Below are 23,571 nucleotides of genomic sequence, written 5' to 3'. Positions count from 1 at the left end.
ATACCAATAGTTTAACATTTAGTTGTTCATCATGTAACATTTTGATTTCTAAAAAATTTTAACTACAGTCAACCTTATTAATTTCACAGATAAAAATAATCTACATTTCTCCCAATCTCGCTGCTCTTAAAGAAGTTTCCTCACACACACAACAAAATCAGACGTAAATCAAACTCTCAATATGCCATCAGTTAGGGTGGGGAGGAAGCTTGGTAACTGGGAGCTGAGTTGAGGTCCAAAAGCCCTTCCCAGCCCCAGCTTGCTCTTCAATGCAGATACCTATTCAGTCCACTATTCTCTCAGTGGCTTTATCTGTTACCATGCCCTTCCTACCAACACTAAGTATCCTTAAATTCTGTGAAGTTTGTCATATCTCCAAGTTACACGGCAGTCGAGGGGCTATAGGTGATGTATTACATATTTACAGATAACAGTGTAAATGAATGCATAAACAAATTATTCATTTCTGGAGACACAGAACAATGATTACATTTAAACAGTCACTGTACATAGTAAGATACGTTAAAAATATTAAAAGTACTCTAAAGAAAAGCTTATTAATTCAAGTTAACTTCAGGGAAGATTAATTTGAAAATTTTAAGTTAGAAATTTCTTAACAAAAATTTCTACTTTACTAATATATAAAAGAAATTCAACTATACCAGCCTTAATAAAAATTCTAAATACACTCTCTCACACACACTGTATTCCAGAGAACTATTATATCAAAATCTTAGATTTGAGTAACCTATTATTTTAAATAATCAGTAACTAAAACCAACCAATTTATCACACAAAGAGGGGAAAAGGTAAAAATTCTTTACCCTGTCTGATAAAAATAGAAGCCTAAAAGCTTAACTTAACTTTTTCCCAGATTTTGGCCGGGCATGGTGGCTCATAGCTGTAACCCCAGCACTTTGGGAGGTCAATGCAGGTGGATCACTTGAGGTCAGGAGTTTGAGACCAGCTTGGCCAACACGACGAAACCCCATCTCTACTAAAAATACAAAAATTAGCCAGGCATGGTGGTGCATGCCTGTAGTCCCAGCTGCTCAGGAGGCTGAGGCAGGAAAATCACCTGAACTCTGGAGGCAGAGGTTGCAGTGAGCCAAGATCGCACTACTGCACTATGGCCTGGATGACAGAGTGAGACTGCGTTCCAAAAAAAGAAACAAAAAACAAACAAACAAACAAACAAAAAAAAAAAACCCCAAAAAACAACAAAAAAAATCTTCTGGATTTAAAGACAAATTTATTTTTAAGTGAAATATCCTCAATAGCAATTTTACCAAACAGGTCCTCTTCTGAAGGCCACCTCTGAAATAACTAAAAAATAAATGTCAATGGCATGATATTAAGATCTTAAGAAAAGAATTCAGGGGCCAGACACAGTGGCTGGTGCCTGTAATCCAGCACTTTCGGAGGCCAAGGCAGGCAGAACACTTGAGTCCAGGAGTTCAAGACCAGCCTGGGCAACGTGGCGAAACCCCATCTCTGAAAAAAATAAAATGCAAAAATAAGTCAGGTGTGGTGGCATGTGCCTGTAGTCCCACTTACTCAGGAGGCTGAGGTGGGAGAATCACTAGAGCCCAGGAGGTGGAGGGTGCAATGACCCGAGATCGCATCATTGCACTCCAGCCTGGGCGACAGAACGAGACCCTCGCTCGCTAAAACAAGAAAGAAAAATGAAAATGTAGAGAATGGTATGACTCATGTTTCTTCAGGATTTTCACATATGTATCAAGGCACTACATAATTTGACTCCAGAATTTGCTAAGTATCAAAGCACTACATAACTTGACTCTAGAATTTGCTAAGAGTGCAGATGCCCTCTTTGCTGACTGAATAGCCCTAATTATTCACGTACCAAAACTGAGATAAGCAAGTTTGAGAATAAGCCTTACCACCCAGACCTCTCCTTTTTTAATCTGTAGCTTCCATTTGCATAATCAGTGCTAAAATCCTTTTTTCTGAATAGGTACACAACAGAAAAGCAAACATTCAAAACAGTAGAGTAAGAATGTAACATAAAATACTAAGAGTGAAGTTTCTTATTTTCAGCACTACCGACATTTTGGACCAGATACTTCTTTGTTAGGTAGAACTGTCCTGGGCATTATAGGATATTTAGTAGCACCCCTGGTTTATACTCATTAGATGTCAGTAGTACATCCCCCTCCACCATTCATGATCATCAAAAATCTCTTCAGACACTGCAGAGTTTCCCGGGAAACAAAATTGTTTCCAGTTAAGAACCCCTTCTTTAAGAGAAATGTGATAAAACGCTATCATAACATAAAGATAAAATGATAGTACAAGTAGGATTATGTAGTTTCCAATTTTCTGAGATTACTCACAATCTCTTAGTATTTTTCAGATTTAAAAATTCTTGGCTCTCACAATTTCTGTATGTCCAGATATCCCTACCACTGTGATACTTTTCATACATTTCCCTCAAAAATGTAACATTAAAAGTCACAATACTCTCAAAACTGTGTTTCTTCTGTACCCTCTCATAATTTATTCAAATATACACTTCACTTCTCCATAAAAACCTTTAATGTTAAGATTTCACATCTCAGCAATCTGAATAACGTAAAATGAACAGACTTCTGACCAAGAAGGCAAATTAAACTTTCACTTCTCCATTAGAAAAAAAAAAGCCAGACTAAGTAGAGACAGCATAAGTGTTTCCATAGAGTTTTTTACTTCTAATGGTAAAGTTCATCTGTGATTTAAATGCCAAAAGGCTAATTTAATCAGTTTTAAGTGATCTCATATCTGCAATCAATATGAAATGTAATTAAGATGAGAAAAACAGGTATTGGGTTTCTACAATTAACCTGAAATTAACATTACCAAAATTCAGCTTTGGTATTTAAGACAGAAATAGATAAGTTTATTAAAGTATAATTTTTAATACTTACTATCTAACTTTTGTCCTTCTGTAAAAGTTTCTAGGGCAGCAGCATAGTTTTTTTCATGGTATTCACATATTCTGCATGAATGTATTTAAAACAAATTAAGACACACAAAAAATCTGGAAAATAGCCTTCTTTCTAAATAAAGAAACTTAGTATTTTCTACTGTTGAAATAAAAAATTTATTTTAAATATATGTTAATAAACCAAGAGACTTTCTAATATACTCTTAACATCTAGTACAATTCCTAGTAAAATTCAGTTTTGGAACTCACTTCAGAAAGAATCTGACTTTAATTATACAAACTTGCTTACTCCAAAATATAATTATACAAAGGAATTAAAGAAGTTTCTTAAAGAATAGTTATACTTATCAACAGAAACAAGATGGGACATAAAGTACACAGATATAGAGTTTTCACAGCATTAAATGTCGCCTATTTGGCTTGGCAGAATAGGATGCTGTCCAGTCAATTAAATACAGTAAATTCCAAATGATTAAAAAAAAAAAAAAAAAAAAAAAAAAGAATGTGAAATCTATCAGCTTCATCTATACCTTTCAATTACTTCAATCATCACTTTTAAAATTTATTAAGTATAGATCTCATATTATGTATTATGGTTAACAAAATAATAGAACCATAAGTTGTATTTAAAATTGAATCATATCTCTGCTATATAACGTATAAATACAGAATTTTACAACTTATATAAAGCTTGCAATGAACTCATTCAACAAATTAAACACCTACTATCTATACTAAGCTCAACAAGAAGAGTAGCTATTGCATACCCTTTTCTCAACAGAGCAGTGGAATTATTTGGATTGAGTTTGAGAGACTTCTTTGCATCAGCAACAGCAACTATGTAGAAAAAGATGGGTTTTAGTCAGTTATTTACAGATCCTAGCAAATACATATAACATATAAATCAGTTTTAGATTTCTAAGTTTTCAAGTTGGTAGAAATGCCAAATGGTTTTAAATTAGGAAAAGCTAATACAAGATAGAATTCAAATAAATTATTACTCTTGTATCTTCCTTTTGGCTTAACATTTAGCTTCCTTCTTAAAGCTCTTCAGTCAATGAATACAGCTGTGTCACAAAATTCACCTCCTTGTCTCATTAACATCGTCTACGTAATTTTACTCAAGGTATTCGGTTTTACCCTATTCAGATTCTTGATCAGAATAATTTTTTAAAGTTACAAAACACAGAAATATATTACTTTTTAAATATAGGTGGTCTTGTTATGTTGCCCAGGCAGGTCCTGAACTCCTGGGCTCAAGTGATCCTCCTGCTTTGGCCTCCCAAAGTGTTGGGATTACAGGCGTGAGCCACCATGCCTGGTCATTCTTTTTTATAAAAAAATACAAACAAGCATTTCATTTTAATACTCTGTCAAATAGTAAATGTGATGCTATTTTTTATCAGCATACCCAATAACTATGAATGAAATCTGTATACATTCTCCACCCAATGAAGGAAAAAGCGACATCCATAAAATTTAAATGGGTGTTGCTCAACGTGTCTGTCACATTTGAGCTACTTTACCTTGTATCAAAGACCAACTTAAAAATTCTCAAAGACAACCTTTAATTTGTCATGGGTAAAATGTGTAAGTAACTTATTAAAAAGGGCAATATACTTTATAAGAAAAGTTACCACAGTAATTCCCAAGAAGAATGTGACAATAAGCTCTTTGACAATAATACTGTGCATCATCTGGTTTCTCTTCCAAAGCCTTAGTCAGCTCCTACAAAAACAAACATGTTGAGTGTCAGTAAAAGTTTGTAAAAAGCCATCAAATTCTAATTAAAACATAATTTTTAATCAAGTAACTTATTGTCAGAAGCTATTTGGAGGAAAGCTAACAGGGATATAACCTTGGAGTTTTTCCTTATAAAAGGATCAGTATCTCCCCCACTTCTCTTGCCCCTCCTCCCAAAAGTAGACAATCTAATGTAGTATCTGTGTACCATAAAGTATTTAGTTCCTGGTCTACAGAATTCAATAAATGATCATTATTATCACCTCATATATTCTTAAGAGTTTAATTGTTATACATTGACCATTACAGATTTCCTCCTCCTAATCTGAAGAAGATTCAAACACCACATAGAATTTGAGATTCCTAGAAAATGTGAAGCTGTGCAATAAAAAAAAGACGAGAAGTTAAATCTAGCACTCAGGGAGGTTAAGACAATCAATACATACACAATCAAGCTTACCTGGCCCTCTCCTAGCCTCTATCAATAGCACACAACTCTAATAAAACCCAACTAAATATTCTGTTCAAAGCCCAGACACAATCTAATAGATGGCTATGTCAACTATCAAGAGTTAACATTAGAGACTGAAACTTTTTCAACCCATGCAGTCACAACATATAGGTGTGGTAGCTGGAAAAACAATGATGCAAAAGATTACACAACTTGGGAGATCAAGGACAAGTGCAGGAACACTTTTATTTTCTGCCAACTGACTACAAACTCTAGGGATTTGGTAGTTTTCTTTAATGGTAAAATTATTTCAAGAGCCACATGTATCATTGACTTTGCTTTAACCTAGTAGTGTGACTCTCACAAAGCAACATGTACAGATGCTCCTCAAATTACATGGGGTTACAATCAATCAACAGAAAGTGTGGCTCAAACCAAGAAAGCAAAGAAGCTGTAACCTGCTACACTTCAAGGGCCTCACTTTGTAGGCTGCAGACTGTATAAGGAATTTGGACCTTAGGTGTGATGGAAAGCCATGGAAAGTTCACTGTAAGAGCATGGTCCAATTTACTATTTTTTTAAATGTCATTCTGGCTGCAGTCTGGTGAATACATTATCAAATCAGGACTGGAAACGGAGACTTCTTAGGAAACTACTAAAGTCTAGGTTAGAAAAGCATGTTAGCCACAGAGGTGACGAAGAGAAATACAGTAAGTTGGAACATATTAGAAGCAGCGAGACTTGCTAATGGGTGAACATGTGAGATAAGATAAATTGAAGATGACTGCAGGGTGCTGGGCTTGCCTAGATCTGTATGTGGCATCTAGTAACCATTCAATGAAAAGTATTGATTTTTCTCCTTGCAGATTTTTTTTCAGACCTTTCCCTGGTCTCTGCTTTGACCTCATCTTCTTTGCCACAGAATACAAAAATATTTGCCTCTCTAGTCTTAATCTTCTCAAAATCACTAATAACCCCTTATCAAATCCAACTGATTCCTATCTGACTTGATCTCTCTGCGGCCCTTGACAATAATAACCAGGCCTTTCGGCTTACCATTCTGTTGCCTCTTAAAAACTAATGTTCTCCTTGGGATCAGTACTTAAGGCTTCTTCCCCTCTACAAACATTCTTTGATTCCTTAACTATTGGGGGGATTCACATATGTGTTGATGCATGCTGATGACTCAAGTCTATTTTGAGCCTAGACAGTGCCCCTGAGCAACAGCAGCACATAGTTTTCTCTAGACTACCTGAAATGTCCCAGGGGCAACTCATGTACAAATATTCACAATCTAAAACTACTTTCTCTCCTCAAACCTGTTCCCCAATGCTGAATGCAATCTTCTAAGTGCTATCATCCTAAATGCTATCTAAATGAATAGCACCAGTTCCTACTACATTCCCCCAGCCAGAATCTCAGGAGACATCCCTTATATTCCAATTGTTACCAAGTCCAGTGCATTTTACATAAAACAACTCCCCTTCATGCTCTCAATCACTACCCTACACGCAGATATTATTCTTCGATCCGGTCAGCACCACCATCTTCCTGCTACCCACTATCCCTTGTTCCTCCTCCAATTAACCATCTATTCTGCTTTTAAAGTAGGTTTTGTAATTCAGAAAATTTCATTTTCCTTTCTCCAAATTCTTGACACATCTCCACGATCATGTAAAACTGAAAACGCTGTGCCGGGATTTAATGCCTTTGATGGCCGGACCTCACTGTCACCTGGACTGGAGTGCAATGGCACGATCTCAGCTCACTGCTACCTCTGCCTCCAGGGTTCAAGCGATTCTCCTGCCTCAGCCTCGCGGGCAGCTAATTATGGCTGCCCACCACCACGCCCGGCTAATTTTTTGTATTTTTAATAGAGACGGGGTTTCACCATGTTGGCTAAGCTGGTCTCAAACTCCTGACCTCCTGATCCGCCTGCCTCGGCCTCCCAGAATGCTGGGATTACAGGTGTGAGCCACCGCGCCCGGCTGCACTTCTAATTAATTGCCAGGTGATACTACTACTGCTGGTCCAAGAGCCACACATTAAAAACCAAGGTACTAATACTAGCCACATGACTATCCTAGGCAATTCTTCTCCTAGGTACATACAACCAAAAGAAATGCATGTGTTCACCAAAATACACGTACAAGAGTATTCACAGAAGCTTTATTTATGCTAGCTAATAACTAGAAACCCAGATTTCCACTGTTAGAATAAATTGCGCTGTACTTACAGCTGTACAACATATATTTATACAATGGAATATTACACAGCAACGCAAAAGAACTACTGCTTCACACAATATGAATGTATACTCACGTAATGATTAAAGCAAAAACAGAGTGCCTACATTCAACAAAGCACCTACTGTATGATTCTGTTTATGAGTAAAGAACAAGCAAAACTAATTGATGGTGATGGAGGTCAAAACAGGAGTCAGCAGGACAGTAAGAAGAATTACTGGCTCAGAAGGAGCACGAAGGAGCATTATGAATGGAGATACTCTGTATCTTAATCTGGTGGTGTAAACATGTGAAAATTCATCAAACTATAGATTTAAAATTTGTGTTATTTACACATATCATATATGCCTCCATAAACATTTTTAAAAGTACAGTAAGATGGAAAGTGACAATAAAATTCATTATGTTAATATTGTTTAAAAGCAACTTTTATATAAAGCGGATTTCCAAACGAAGCACTAGGTCTAACAGGACAATAACAAATGTAAATTAAAAGTAATAGCTGTCTAGCTAATACAAGGAATTATGGAGAAAAATTATCAGTGCTTTCTGTAACATTATCCCCAAACTGATCCCAGAAGCCTTACTCCCAGTATCTAAAGGTCTATATATTTAGGTACAAAAAACACCTGGACCCTAAAAGGCCTTATAGGACCTGGCTCCTAGTTTCCTGTCCAACCTTATCTTTTAATCAAATGGGCCCTCTAATAAAAAGAGCCTTTTTGTTGCTTCACATACAGGCCCAACTTCATTCCTACCTCAGGATCTGCACTGGCTCTTGGTCCTGCCTGGAATACTCTTCCCCCAGAGCTTCCAAGTAATATCCCTTGTTGCTTCAGATCTCAGCTCAAAGATCTTCTCAACGGAGGCTCTAGTACCATGTGGCACATTTCTTATAAAAGTCATAGCTAGAAAAAACGCTGTCTTGCCTCAAAGTGTTAAACATAACAACAAAACAGGTTTCCTCTTCTCTGTGATGTAACGCAAAAAACAAACTCCTGGCTAAATTCTGTGACCCACACCATCATTTATCTTTAGGTTCTCCTCTAATTCTTATTATTTAACTCTTGCTCTTTTACATTCCTTTACAGCTTTATGGTTTGTCTTCACTGCACACCTACAAAAAGTGATTTCTAAGTTAGCTAAGTATATAACGAAGACTTTAACCCATAGCAATCAGCGCCTTTGCACACTGCCACTCAAAAACAATTTTTGATGTATATACAAATGAGTGAATAATGAACTGTGATAAGACATCTGGAAAGTTTCAGGGACGTGAGGGAAAAGGTTTTTGCTCCAATAAACCGACTTCATACCGACACTTTTACATAAGAGTGGCAAGAATGATTGTCAAACGAAAAACTTAACTTCATCGAGCCCAGAGTCCACTTTTCTAGTCACAAACGTCATTAAAAAACAAAAATCCTTTCAGCCCAGCCCAGAGCCCACTTTTCTCTTCTAGTCATAAATGCCATTAAAAAAAAAAAAAATTCTTTCAACCCAACTACAAATGCCAACCATGCTCCCAAGAAATACAGGTTTTTCTCAGGAGCTGTAGGGAGTGGAAAGGGCGAGATAGGAGTCTAGGGTAACGCGGCTACCGTGGAACAGAGAAAGGAGACCCAGAATCTCAATACCGGGGCTGAGACGCAGCATCAACAAGAGCCTGGGTCCCTGTCCGGCGGTGCTGGGAGAAGGCGAGTCAGCCGGGCCCCGAAGTGGCCCAGTTCCCCTAAAGAGAGTGGAGGAAGCAGAAATGGGCTCTCTCACCTCTAACGCCGCCTGGGGGTCCTCGTCGATTAGGGCATCCGAGAAGCTCTGCAAAAACCTGTCAGGAAAACAACGACTTCAGCACGGCTCACTAGCCAAGGAAAGGGGGATAAAATAAATAGCAAAGGGAAAGAAAAACACGCACCTCTGGGATGTTGCAGTTCCTGCTGCAGCCGCCGCCATCCCTCGTAGTCACTGTTGCTGCCGCCGGAGTTGCTACTATCGCGGTTACCACCTCCACTACCGCCCAAGGGGGAAACTTCTGGAGAAACACCAACCGAGCTTCCGTCCTAAATAGCCAACGAGCAGCCACGCAGCGTGCTGCTAGCGGAAAGGGAGGCGACACGCCGGCGCGGGGCCAGCCGGGACAGTGGAGGACCGATTCCTCCCAGCCCCACCCCGGCCCAGGACCAGCGCTCCCAGTCCCCGCCCCTCGCAGCCATGGTTACTGAAGCCTGGGGCGTACACGTTCTCCCTCCCTTCCACGGCGCCCACGCCAGCGGGCACTCCCACGGAGCTTTCAGTAGTAGTTTACAAGCACTTTTGTAACGTACTGTCATCCCTCAGGAACGTGTGGCGGTTAGGGGCGTTTGTATGTCAGTTAATAACGCAAGCTACTTCGAGCTTCCATTTTCCCTAGTTTCTATCATGGCTGCCACAGGTAGCCAAGTCCTTTCGCTTCCATTACCTCATTCGCGGCTGCGTTGTCGCTTCCGGGAGCAGAGGCCCGGATGACGCTTGGATTCCCGCGATCTTTGGGCTGGGAATCCTAAACGGCTGGGACTCACCGGAAGTCATTCTGCCCTAATAGCGGCAAAAAGCCTTCTGGTTCCTGGGGCAACGCGCCGGGCGGCCCCACAGCCCAGGATTTCTTCTTAGTGGGCTTCCCAGACCAAGAAGGGAAACCTTTTCCATCCGAAGGTACTGAGGGGAGGAAGGTGGCCTAAGTTATCTCAGTGCCGCTTTGTTTCCCACGCCAGTCGGTCAGCCCTTCCTCAGCGCTCTTTACGCTTGCAGATCGGATGGAGAAAGCTGCCAGCATGTTCCAGGGATGGGGGCAGATTGAGGAGCGAGAGGGAGTAGTGTTTGTCTAACTTTATACCAGTACCAAACTGTGTTAACTTAATGTAGTTTTATAATAAATCTTTAAGTCCTGTAACTTATTCTCCCAAGATTGCTTTGGCTCATTCTACGACCTTTGTATTTCTAGGTGAATTTTGGAATTAGGTTAAATTAAAAAATGGGATTTTTGCTGGACTTGCATTGAATCTATAGATCTGTTTGGGGAAAACTAGTATCTTAACATTAAGTCCTTCAATCCATGAGTATCATTCTACCCCACCATTTATTTAAGTGGTCTTTAATTTCTCCTGGCAATGTTTTGTAGATTGCCCATATATCTATATTTTAATGCAGCTGTGCTTGGATAGATTGCAGTATAGAGATGATACATATCTTTCATTAGATTTATGTTAAATGGCATTTTGACTTTTTAATATTCTGCTTGTTGTAAGAATAAACAATATTGATTTTTACATACTGATCTTATATTCAAGCATCTTGCTAAGTTCCCTTGTTACTTGTAATAATACTGTGTAGATTCTTTCGGAATTTCTGCGATCAAAATCTTGCAATCCACGAATAAAGATGGTTTAACTTCTCTGTAACCTTTATACCTTTTATTTGTATTTATTTTTGCCTTTTGTTGCTGGCTAGTATTTCCACTATTGAGTAAAAATAGTGATAATGGACTTCCTTGTCTTGGTCGTAACATCAGGAGGAAAGCATTGAATATCAAGTGCTTTTTCTGCCTTTATTGAAATGTTCATTTGTATTTTTAAATGTTACTGTGAATTACACTGGTTAATTTTCAGATGTTATCTAAATGGCCAATTGTTCTTCTGGACCCACTGACTCCAGTTGGGATGGCACTATAAGAAGAGAGGCAGAGCCAGTGAAGGAGACAAGGTTTATTCAGGACTTACATACGAGGGTGGTCCAGTGGTGGGCTGGCCTGGAGAACTGATACCATTTGTAAAAAGCATGTAGTGTATATACCATTTTCACTTAGCACCCTCCTAGCAACCTCCATTTAACCCAAAAACAAAGGGCCTTGATTTCCTGTACAGCCTAAGATATGGGCCAGGGATGTGGATGTCCTTCATAGATAAGGAGTGAATCTCTGGGTTGGCTATTCCTGGATTCCTCAGCCCAGGACTCCAAACGTAGGTTCTTCTTAGACCACAGGGTTAGTCTCAGGTATGCTCCAGTTATGGCTCTGCACTAATGTGTGTACACCAGCCTCTGCCATGCACCAATACACATAAATGTATGGCCTCTGAAAGGGTGAATTCCAAGACTGACCTATAGGCCCAACATGAGAAAAAGTTCTATATATTATGGACATTGAAATCAATGAGTTACCAAGACTACCACCAGAATGGCTTAAATTAAAAGGACTTCCAATACCAAGCATTGACAAGGATATGCAGCAACTATATCTTTCATATATTGCTGGTGAGAGTTTAATCATTTTGGAAAACTGTGGTACTATATGTCTGTTCTTGCATTGCTATAAAGAAATACCTGAGACTAGATAATTTACAAAGAAAAAATGTTTAATTGGCTCTTGGTTCTGCGGACTGTACAAGCAGCATAGCAGCTTCTACTTTTGCAGAGACCTCAGGAAGCTTCCAATCAAGGCAGAAGGCAAAGGTAAAGCAGCCATCTTACATGGCAGGAGCAAGTAGGGTGGGGGGAGGTACACATTTTTTAACAACCAGATCTCACAAGAATTCACTGTTGCGACAGTACCAAGGGGGGTGGTACTTAACCATTCATGAGAAACCCACCCCTATGATCCAGTTACCTCCCACCAGGCCCCACCTCCGACATTGGGGATTACAATTTGACATGTGATTTGGGTGGGGACACATATCCAAACTATATCAGACACTACTAAAGCTAGTTATACATAGACCATAACCCAATTATTCTACCACTGGGCATATACCCAAGAGTATTTATTATTTATGATCATGTAGAAGAATATTCACTGCAGCATTACCCAAGGTAGCAAAAACTGGAAATAATCTAAATGTCCTTAAATAGGAGAAAAAATATTATATAGCAATGAGTAACAATGAACGACTACTACACACAACGATATGGATGAACATTATATACATTAAGTTGTGGTAAAAAAAAAAACAGACAGAGTACATCATGATTGATTCCACTTAGATGAGAGGTATCATAAGGGAACCTCCTGGTTGTCAGGGAGGGTGGGGAAAAGGAGCATGAAGAAATCTTCTTGGATGCAGGAAATGTTACATATCTTGATCTGGCTGGTAATCACAGCAGTGTATTCAAACAAAATTTTATCAAGTTATGCACAAGATTTATGCAGGCTGGGTACACGCTCACGCCTATAATCCCAACACTTTGGGAAGCCAAGGCAGAAAAATCACTTGAGCCCAGGAGTTCAAGACCAGCCCAGGCAAGGTGGTGAGATCTCGTCTCTACAAAAAATAAATAAAAAAGCATTAGCCAAGGATGGTTGTGCGTGCCTCAGCTACTTGAGAGGCTGAAGCAGGAGGATCACTTGAGCCCAGGAGGTTGAGACTCTTACCGTGTTACTGCACTCCAGCCTACATAACAGTGTGAGTCTCTTAACAACAACAACAAATTGTTCACTTTGATTTTGCAGATTCGTTTGAGAAGAAATGATATCTTTCCCTTGTATTGCCTCTTCCAATCCATGAACGTAATTGCTTGCTTCATTCAGTTACTCATATCTATCTTTCAGTAAAGTTTTTATAATTTTCTCCATAAATTCTTCGCATCAGTTTATTGAAGTCTTGGGAGGAAGGAGAGACAAATGCTTAAGAAGTCATTAATAAAATGTTTTCGGCCGGGCACAGGATTACATGCCTGTAATCCCAGCACTTTGGGAGGCCGAGGTGGGCAGATCACCTGAGGTCAGGAGTTCGAGACCAGCCTGGCCAACTTGGTGAAACCCCGTCTCTACTAAAAAATACAAAAATTAGTGGGGCCATGGTGGCAGGCGCCTTAATCCCAGCTACTTGGGAGGCAGAGGCAGGAGAATCATTTGAACCCAGGAAGCAGAGGTTGCAGTGAGCTGAGATTGAGCCATTGCACTTAAGCCTGGGAGACAAGAGTGAGACTTCTCTCAAAAAAAAAGTTTAAAAAAAAATGTTTTCATATGCAAATGACATAACTAAATATGCCAATGTACTTAGCTTTGGTAATTTAAAGAAGGGGAGGAGTAACCATGCTGGATTAAGTGGGCATTTATTGAAGGATAATTCGTCTTCAAACTGAAGAGTGAAAATAGTCATCTATACTGTGTTACTTAACATCTTCCTAGGAAAAGGATCCTTTCATTTAAAAGAGAAAACCTTCCCAGTCTAACATTGAAGCCATCCTTAAGTGTATTATACTTGATAATTTCAAACTGAATCTAACAAAATCTCTTATTTGTGTCTTTTTCACAATAAAGCTTTCCCAAAGAGAAGTTTTTTTAAAAAAAGAAAATTTTAAAAAGATTTGTGCACTTTACAAAGTTTATATTTCAATAGAAAAAAGATTTAAAACAAACTCAGTAATAATCAAAATTTAAAATGCTAAAAGCCATGACATTTATAGTAACATCAAAATATTAAATACTGAAAAAAATCTGACAAAAGATATGCAAGATGTGCACTGAAAACTAAAAAATACTGCAGCCAGGCACGGTGGCTCACGTCTGTAATCCTGGCACTTTGGGAGGCCGAGGTTGGTGGATCACCTGAGGTCAGGAGTTTGAGACCAGGCTGGCCAACATGGCGAAACCCTATCTCTACTAAAAACACAAAACAAATTAGCTGGTTGTGGTGGCAGGTGCTTGTAATTCCACCTACTTGGGAGGCTGAGGCAGAAGAATTGCTTGAACCCGGGAGGCAGAGGTTGCAGTTAGCCGAGATCGGGCCATTGCACTTCAGCCTGGGCAATGGAGCAAGACTCTGTCTCAAAAAAAAGAAAAAGAAAAAAAAAACAACAACATTGCCGAGAGAAATTAAAGAACACTAACAAATGGAGAGCTCCTCCAAATTCATGAGTCAAGAAGACTCAATATTGTTGAGATCTCAGTTCTTCCAAGATTGACCTATAGACTCAACATGATCCTAATCAAAATCCCTAGTTGGGCATGGTGGCTCATGCCTAATCTCAGCTCTTGTTGGGGCTGAGGCGGGAGAATCACTTGGAGGCAAGGAGTTCAAGACCAGCCTAGACAATAGAGACCCCATCTCTGAAATAAAATACATTCAAAAATCCCAGAGCTTTTCCCTTTTAGAAGTTGACAAACTGATTCTAAAATTCAAATGGGGGAAAAAATTCAAACGAAAATGCAAAGGACTTAGAATAGCCAAATCAGCTTTGAAAAATAACAAAGTTGGAGAGATAACATTACTTGATTTCAAGACTTGTCAACCTTGTGGTATTGGCGCAAAGATAGACAGATTAATGCAACAGAGAATCCATAAACAGACCCAAACCATATGTAGACAACTGATTTTTAACATAGGTCCAAAGGTAATTCAGTGGAGAAAAAAAGAGTGGAAAAGGAGAGACTTTACAACAGATTGGATATACATGTGCCAAAAAGTGAGTTTCCATGTATATCTTGCACCATGTAAAACAATTCACTCAAAATGGATTATAGGGCTACAACTCCTATAAAACTTCTAGAAGAAGAAAATCTTTGTGATCTTGGGTTAGACAAAGATTTCTTAGCACACCAAAAGCATGATCCATAAAAGAAGAAATTTGCAAATTAGACTTCACCAAAATTTAAGAGATTCTACACTACGAAAATATTTGCAGTCACATCTCTGATGAAGAGTCTGCATCCAGAATATCTGAAGATCTCTCAAAACTTAGAAACTGTAAGTCAATAGGGAAATAGAAATTAAAACCACAACCATATACCACTACACACCCATTTAAATGGCTAAAATGAGAAAGACTGACCATGTTGGCAAGGATGTAGAGCAACCGGAAGACGCATACGCCACTGGTAGGAATGTAAAAAGGCACAACCATAAAATGACTTAGACTGCTGCTACACAATTAGCACCCAAGAGATATGAAATAACATGTTCATGCAATGTTTGTACAGGAATGTCTGTTTATAGCAGTTTTAATGGTTAACAGTTGAAAACTGGAAACAACCCAAATGTACATCAACAGGTGAATGGATAAACAGTAGTACAGCTGGCCGGGCACAGTGACTCATGCCTGTAATCCCACACTTTGGGAGGCCGAGGCAGGTGGATCACCCAAGATCAGGAGTTCGAGACTAGTCTGGTCAACTCTGTCTTGTCTAAAAATACAAAAAAATGTGACATGCACCTATAGTCCCAGCTACTCGGGAGGCTGAGGCAGGAGAATCGCTTGAACCCAGGAGGCGGAGGTTGCAGTGAGCCAGGATCACGCCTGAGTCACAGAGCGAGACTCCGTCTCAAAACAAACAAACAAAAAACAACAGTAGTATAGCCAGTATAGCCATACAATGGAATACTGCTCAGCAATAAAAGGAATGAAGTATTGCTACACACTACAACATGGATGAATCTCAAAATTATGCTAAGTGAAAGAAACCAGACAAAAATAGTATTATTTTGTATGATTCCATTTATATAAAATCCTGAAAAATTTTAAAACTCATCTGTATGACAGACAACAGATCAGTGGTTTACTGGGTGGGGGTGGGGGTTGGAGAGCAGGGTGGAATTTTAAGAATAAAAGGGGCATTAGGAAACATACTGGGGTAATAGGTATGTTCACTATCTTGATTATGGTGATGATTTTACGAGTGTATACATATGTAACACTTCAAAATGTACACTTTAAATAATGTGTGTGGTTTGCTTTATGTCAATTATAGCCCTATAAGTTTTTTTTTTTTTTTTTTTTTGAGATGGAGTCTCACTCTGTCACCCAGGCTGGAGTGCAGTGGTGAGATCTCAGCTCACTGCAAGCTCCACCTCCCAGGTTCACGCCAGTCTCCTGCCTCAGTCTCCCAAGTAGCTGGGACTATAGGCGCCCACCACCACACCCAGCTAATTTTTTGTGTTTTTAATAGACATGGGGTTTCACCGTAGCCAGGATGGTCTCCATCTCCTGACCTCGTGATCTGTCCACCTCAGCCTCCCAAAGTGCTGGGATTACAGGCGTGAGCCACCACGCCCGGCCTAAAGCTATTTTTTAAAACACATTTAGAGCTGTAGATAAGAGTTGATAGTCATAAGCATATGGACGGTGGTAAGCAACATGAGAACACTAGCACAAGGAGGCCAGGCATAGTGGCTCACACCTGTAATCCCATCACTTTGGGAGGCCAAAGCAGGAGCATCCCTTGAGTCTAGGAGTTCGAGACCAGCCTGGGCAATACGGTAAAACACTGTCTCTACAAAATACATTAGCCAGATGTGGTGGTGCATGCCTGTAGTCCCAACTACTCCTGAGGCTGAGGTGGGAGGATTGCTTGAGCCCAGGTCGAGGCTGCAGTGAACCGTTACTATGCCACTGCACTCCAACCTAGGCAACATAGCGAGACCCTGTGTCAAAAAAGAAAAAAAAAAAAGGCAAGAAGAAAATTTAGTTTTTTCACTTAATAAATATTGAATCCCTACTACGTATAGATATTATGTGAGGTATTAGGGATACTAAAATGACTGCAATCTTGGTGCTTAATAATCTAGTGTTGGAATCACACATACCAACAGGCAGTTATTGCAGTGTCATATATGTCTAAATGGGAGAGAGTAAAGGGTTCTGTGAGAGCAGTCAGAAGATTCTGAAAGCTCAGAGGAAGTAATGTCTCAGCCCAAGCCTGAAGAACATATAGGAGTTAACCAGCATGAGACAAACTGCTGAGCAGAGTGGGCTGGAAAGCAGAGGCAGCCCAGTGATTTGGGAAATACAGCTTCAGGGATGTTTATTTGCAAAAGCCCTTTCAAACCCTCTATCTAATTTGTTAATATAATTTTGTATGTATTTTTCCTAAATAAATCCCCTCCCCACTCCCACAACCCCACCAAATTGTGTAAATTTTGGCCCCACAAAACCTGGATTTGTCCTTAAGTAGGTCTTTCTTTTGGGTTATTTAGAATTCAGCTCTTTCTTATGTTTGGGGAATTCCTTGAGTCTTCCCACTGAGCCAGTCTCCCTTTATAAAAGCTGAAAATGCAAACGACTTAAGTTGAACTTGTACATACTTTAAAATTGGTAGCTAGTTAACAACAATAAATCAAGGAAGGACCTTAGTGTATCCTCTCCAGATGCAGTAGCACATGTGTCAAGATTAAATTCCCAAAGCAGCAGATAGTATTACAAAGCAGTGTGTCAGTGCTTGGCAACAGCGGCTACAATCTCCTCACCCAACCAGTTATGCAGTATAGTTCCAGGATTTATTCCCAGCCGTGTGGCTCAGACTGATGCTGATTCTCTAGTCCTTTTGGCCATTCAGCGAGCAGCACAATCTTCTTCTAATACAATTTATCTTATGCTGAAAACCAGAATCCATCTCTGTTGCTTATGACTAAAAATCCAAACTGACAGACAATTTGGTATTTGGAAGTGGAGTACTACTAAACAGACCTGGAATGGTGTGTAACTGGCTGAGTGGGAAAGGCAGGATGGAGGGCAGAGACACAACTGTTTCGGGCTAGGAAACTAGTGACTCTGAGACAGGACACCAAGGTCACACAATCAAGAAATGTACTCTAAAGCTGAGCAGCCTTAGAAAGAGTCTTCCCAGTGCTCATATTAGATGTGGCTGTTGAGGACAGAACACCAGAGAGCCACAGCCACCAGTTGAAAAAGCAGCCTGTGTATTCCACCAGAGATCTTAGACATGAAGCTGGATAGAGTATCTGGATGAGATTCTGGCTGATTCTCTTTGGGAAACAAATACATTTTTCATATGGGCATGAACATTTTTCAGTGTATGTACAGGAAGGACAAGTATACCTAACAGTAGGATACTTCACTTCTCCTCCCTTCTTCCTTGCTGTGGAGCCCCAATTTTGTTTCTCCAGCACATGACTAAGTCATTTGTGGTAATCCCACAATCCACACTATTGGGATCCCCAACCCCACAGTGGCCATTATGGCCAACAATATGGTTTACGAAGGGGTATATAACTAATCTAGCCATTTAGGCCATGCATGAGATATCTGCTCAGGGATTCTGGGAAAGGTCTCCTTATTGATAAACAGAAACATAGAATAAATTACTGCAGCTACCTTTAGCAGTAGCCATCCTGGAAGACCAAACTAATATCCCAAGGAAAGTGAAAGCAGAAGGATGGAGAAACCTGGTTCCTCAGTGTTACCACTGAGCTCCTGAGTTAACCAACCCAGAAGCCTCCAAACTCTTGACTTTTTGTTTTGTGTTATTTCATAATTTTCAGTTAGGTTTTTCTGTTTGCTTCTTGCAATTGAAAGCATTCTTATTCTAATTGCTATTATGTCTGGGAGTGTAGAATTTGATCATAAGGCTGGTGAAATAAAGAAGAGGTGAGACCACATAGGGCCTCAACTCCATTTGAAAAGACTAAAAAAACCACTGAAGGCTTGACATAATTAGACCGACACTCCTGTTGCATTGGGGAGAACAGATTGGAAGCGGACAAGTTGAAAGCAGAGAATAAGAACAGTGACCTTTAGACAAAACTTGGGAGAACTCCAATCTTTGAAAAAGTCTCTGGAGCAACCCAAAGGGAACATTAGGAAATTATTTTTTACATGGTAAAAGGGGGAAAATATTACAGAAGCAGGAGGATAGGAGAGTTGGGCACTTCAGATTGGGCAAAACTGAAGGCAATAGAGGGTTTAGAAGAAAAGTGAGTTATGAAAGGTTATCAATTGATCAAGAGGTCCAGGAAGAGAAGGAAGGATGGGATTCAGCGATATGGAAATTGGTTACTCTTAGTGACCTTTGCAACAACAACTTCAGGGTAATAAGTCAAATGCAATACTACAGCGGGTTAAAGAATAAATGGAAAGTGAGGAAGGCAGCAAGTTTACAGGTTAAGGACAGTGACAATAGCATCACAGGTCCTTCCTTAATAAACAATGTTGAGTTAATGATTTGGTGTGGAGAGGCCAAGTACTGAGAGCCATGTCCTATTCAGGAGCTGATGACTAGATTATGTTAGGGCTACAGAGAGTCAAGACGTAATATAGGGACAGATCATGCTGGTCCTTGTAAACCCTGTTCAGAAGTTTGCATATTCCTGGTAAGAAATCATGGTAACTTAAACTAAGGTAGAAACATGAAGATGAATGACACATTAAAAGCTTTTGAGGAGGTAAATTACCTGGGCTGCATGATTGATGGGATGTGGATCTCAGATGTGACTGAGCCATGGAAATAGATGAGATTCTCAAAGGAGCATGTGCAGTGGGAAGAAAGCCAAGAATGGAATCTTAAGAAATACCAGGACATAAGGCAGAGCTCCCCAACTAATGTACTATGAATGGGTTATGGCTGTGCCCAAAATACTGATCCCTTTCGTCTAAATGGATGGTGAGAGTCACTGGCTGGTCACACGCAGCAGTAAGCAACTTCCCTGGTTAACCCCAGTGTGTCTCTGGAGGGCAGACATTATATTCTGTCAACTTTGTACCACAAGTTCCATGACTATGTGGAGCCATCCTTGATACCTTACCCAATACATGTTGGTTAAATGAATAAATGTAGAGCAACATTGAGGGACAAACTTAAAATGATAGGTTGGGGCCAGATCAGTTATTCTTAAACTTCCAAGTGTACATTAAGATTACCTAGTGCTTTTCAAACTTGAATGTCTATATTATTCTGATTCATTAGGTCTGGAGCAGGGTCTGGAGTTCTATTTTTCTAAAATGTTTCCAGTGATGCTGATGCTAATTTGGGACCACTCTGAGTAGCAAGAAATAAACAATACTAGTTAAAAATACAACCTGTACAGCTTTCCCATGAGAGACAAATTCAGTAGGTATGGGGTGGAGCCAAAGAATTCGCATTTTAAGAAAAACATCAGCTGGGTGCAATGGCTCACGCCTGTAATCCCACCACTTTGGGAAGCCAAGGAGGGGTGGATCCCTTGAGCCCAGGAGTTGGACACCAGACAGGGAAACATGGTGAAAACCCCTTTCTACAAAAAATACACACATCTATTAGCCAGGTATGGTGCAGGCCTGTGGTCCCAGCAACTCGGCAGGCTGAAATGAGAGGACTGCTTGAGCCCTGGGAGGTGACACTTGCTGTGAGCCAAGACTGTGCCACTGCACTCTAGACTGGGTAACAGAGCAAGACACTATCTCAAAACAAACAAACAAAAACAAACAAACAAAAAAACAAGAACAACATTAACTCTGCAATAGTCGGCCTAGGAACCCAGTTTGATGGAGAAATTTGAACGTTAAGCTAAGGATTCTGGACTTTATCCTACAGGTAGCAAGAAAGGCATTGAGGTTTTCCATATACAAATACTACGTATTCCCAAGGGATATTTTTATTTATTTATTTATTTATTTATTTATTTATTTATTGAGACAGGGTCAAAGAGAGAAGAGAACAGAAAAAACGAGAGAAAAATAAAGGAAGGCCAGGAGTTGGCAAGCAAAGACACACTCAAGAGTGCTTCTCTTTGCTTCCTTGCCCTCTGAACTGTTCAATAAATAGTGAAGAACACAAAGCTAACTGCAGTATTTATTTCAGACCTGCTGCTGCTCTCCGATTTAAAAGCAATACAGGTTCCATTAAATTTGTCACAGTTGAAACTGGTAAAGGTAGATCTCTACAGGTGCTTCTCGACTTACAATGGGTTTATTGGGAGGGGAAATTATCGTAAGTCAAAATGCCTTCAATACACCTAACCTACTGAGCATCAGAGCTTAGACTAACCTACCTTAAACGTACTCAGAAGACTTACACTAATCTACATTTGAGCAAAATCATCTAACATAAATTATTTTTTATTATAGAGGGTTGAATACCTCATGTAATTTATGGGAACAACGTCCTAAACATGAAAAACAGGATAGTTGTATGGGGACTCAAAGTTCGCTTTCTTCTGAATGTGCATCACCTTTGGAACCATCATAAAGTCAAAAAATTTTAAGTCAAACCATCCTAAGTCCCGGACCGTCTGTATATGAAGTGCTCCCTAAGGGGCACTATGCCAGATACTATGCCTAAGTGTTTTCCAACTTCCTGTACCACATTCAAAAGGAGCATCTTCATAAAGATGTTACTGACATCATGGAAAATATTAGTCCTTCCTTTCTTTGCAGCTGACAGGATTTTTAAAAGAAGCTCTAAACCACAAGCGTATTCCAGCAGCTGTTTGTTCTTCCTGGTGTGAGTTACTTCCTCCCTCTGCCACTATCGCTTGTATTCTGGTTTGAGGAAATATTAAGCAGCACAGTAAATCGATCTGTTTTCAGAAATTGCTTAGTCCTGGAATTAATACATTTTACAAAGCAGGTTTGCTTTAGCTCCTTAAGATTTGGTTACTTAGAATAAAATCTTCCCAATTTAATAGCCAATTTGCATACATGTATAAATACATGAACTTTAAAAGCACCTTCAAGATTAAGAGGGTTTTGTTATCTGTTTTTACAGAATGTAAAGCTGATTACCTCAGCAAGTTTTAGAGCAATTTTAAGAATAGTAATAACACAAGAATCTTAAGACAATACATTCTTTAGAACCAAGAATCTAAGGATAATACATTCTTTAGAACCAAATGTGTAAATGGTTAAATAAAGGATGTTTTAACAACATGGTCTCAACTGTGGAGGTATCATCATCTTTCAAAGCTACCTGCAAAAAAGGGACAATGTCCTCACTGGCTAGTAAAAATCAGAAAAATTTAAGAAATTCTCAGCAAATTTCTTATCTTTTAAAATACCCATGGTCATCCCCTAAGAGGGTAAATCCACGTGTCATTAATAAGCAAGTAAGTGAGTTCATAAGCCATACTAACCTCCAGGATTTTTAATTTCTTGGTAGGGATAATGGACATTAAAAGGAAGCTTATACTTTCCTATTAATAAGGAGATTTATTTACAACAAATTTCTACTTCAAAACACTTCCAAGCATATAACAAATACCACCCTTAAAAGAGAGATTCCCTATTTGATTGTCTCAGTTTATTAGAATATGGATGGTCTTTTCATTCTAAATAACATGTCCTTTTTTTGCTTGTTTTTGTATAGGAATTATCCTGGAATCTGATAACGCTGGGACCCTACTGATGGCTAGGCACTGCGTATCTTCATTATGTGCCATTTCCATTCATTCCTTAAAATATTATGAAACATTGTTACAAACAAAAGAATATCATGTATAATTATAATATGGACAACACATATTATAGTATAATATATACAACATATAATAACATAAAGGCATGATGAAATGACCACCTGTGAACCTGCCGTCCAACTTGAGGAACAGAATGTAGTACTGTCGAAGCCCCTGGGTGTCCCTCCTCAATTACTCTGCCTTCCTGAAATACCGTGTTATGTTGATCATTTTCTTTATAGTTTTATCACCTTTAGAGCTAACAAAGTATATTCAAAATTTGGTTTTTGAATTTTATAAAATTCTATTATATTGCATGCATTCTGCTGCAACTTATTGTCTTTAGGACACCGTGAAGATATCGACAGAGTGTTTTGAAATTCATCTAAGTATCTACACTCTAAAAGTGAATATCTGACAGAAATAATCTCAATCAATGAATTTTATAAACCCCGGCAATTAACACTTACCTGCTTCATTGTCAATCGGGAACTCTCAGTTTCCCCTCTTTTGTCCACTGGATCAGCACTCCAATCTCATTTTAAAGGGGTTGTTCATATTCTGTGGCTAACTGCTTATCAAATTCCATATCCCAAAGTGAAGGTGATGTGTCTGTATAATAAGACATTTTAAATAAGAACAAGTCAATGTAAATATCTTTTTAAAAAATGTTATAACCAATCCTGGATTGATCGTGTATTTTTCATAACTTGACACTCATAATTACAGTATATAACAAAAAGTTACTCACTGAGAGATAACAGCAACAAAAATTATAGTAAAGATTATAACTAGGCTGGGCACAGTGGCTCACACCTGTAATCCCAGCACTTTGGGAAGCCAAGGTGGGGAGATCAGGAGTTCAATACCAGCCTGACCAACATGGTGAAACCCCATCTCTACTAAAAATACAAAAAATTAGCTGGGCACAGTGGTGCGCACCTGTAATACCAGCTTCTTGGGAGGCTGAGGCAGGATAATCGCTTGAACCCGGGAGGCGGAGGTTACAGTAAGCCAAGATCGGGCCACTGCACTCCGGCCTGGGTGACA

At 39.3% G+C, this 23,571-nt stretch overlaps 1 protein-coding gene and 1 long non-coding RNA gene across 5 annotated transcripts in view; both read right to left on the bottom strand.

The window, feature by feature from the left end:
- SUGT1 (SGT1 homolog, MIS12 kinetochore complex assembly cochaperone) overlaps positions 1-9,421 on the bottom strand; it is a 37,835-nt gene extending 28,414 nt beyond the window's left edge. For 2 of the 3 annotated variants that reach the window (XM_015439301.4, XM_045377133.3), the window contains exons 1-5: positions 9,303-9,421; positions 9,158-9,215; positions 4,585-4,675; positions 3,715-3,784; positions 2,928-2,998 (exon numbers count right to left, since the gene is read on the bottom strand). In XM_015439301.4, coding sequence (XP_015294787.1) covers positions 2,928-2,998; positions 3,715-3,784; positions 4,585-4,675; positions 9,158-9,215; positions 9,303-9,340 — 328 coding nt within the window. In that variant the 5' untranslated portion in view covers positions 9,341-9,421. Of the gene's footprint in view, positions 1-2,927; positions 2,999-3,714; positions 3,785-4,584; positions 4,676-9,024; positions 9,131-9,157; positions 9,216-9,302 lie in introns of those variants that run through there. The other variant, XM_074022118.1, reaches the window with a different exon arrangement.
- A 2,336-nt stretch (positions 9,422-11,757) lies between these two features.
- Positions 11,758-23,133, bottom strand: LOC141406939 (uncharacterized). 2 transcript variants are annotated; one of them, XR_012427003.1, is made up of 2 exons: positions 22,992-23,133; positions 11,758-15,542 (listed from the first exon to the last, which is right to left on the bottom strand). It is a non-coding gene; the product is annotated as an uncharacterized lncRNA (long non-coding RNA). The 2 variants fall into 2 exon arrangements; XR_012427004.1 differs by having other exon boundaries at positions 11,758-15,103.
- Between the last annotated feature and the right edge of the window lie 438 nt (positions 23,134-23,571).

This window comes from Macaca fascicularis, chromosome 17 (assembly GCF_037993035.2).
Source record: "Macaca fascicularis isolate 582-1 chromosome 17, T2T-MFA8v1.1".
Taxonomy (NCBI): Eukaryota; Metazoa; Chordata; class Mammalia; order Primates; family Cercopithecidae; genus Macaca; species Macaca fascicularis.
Note: the sequence above shows the minus strand (reverse complement) of the source record. Positions and strands in the feature narration are given on the sequence as shown.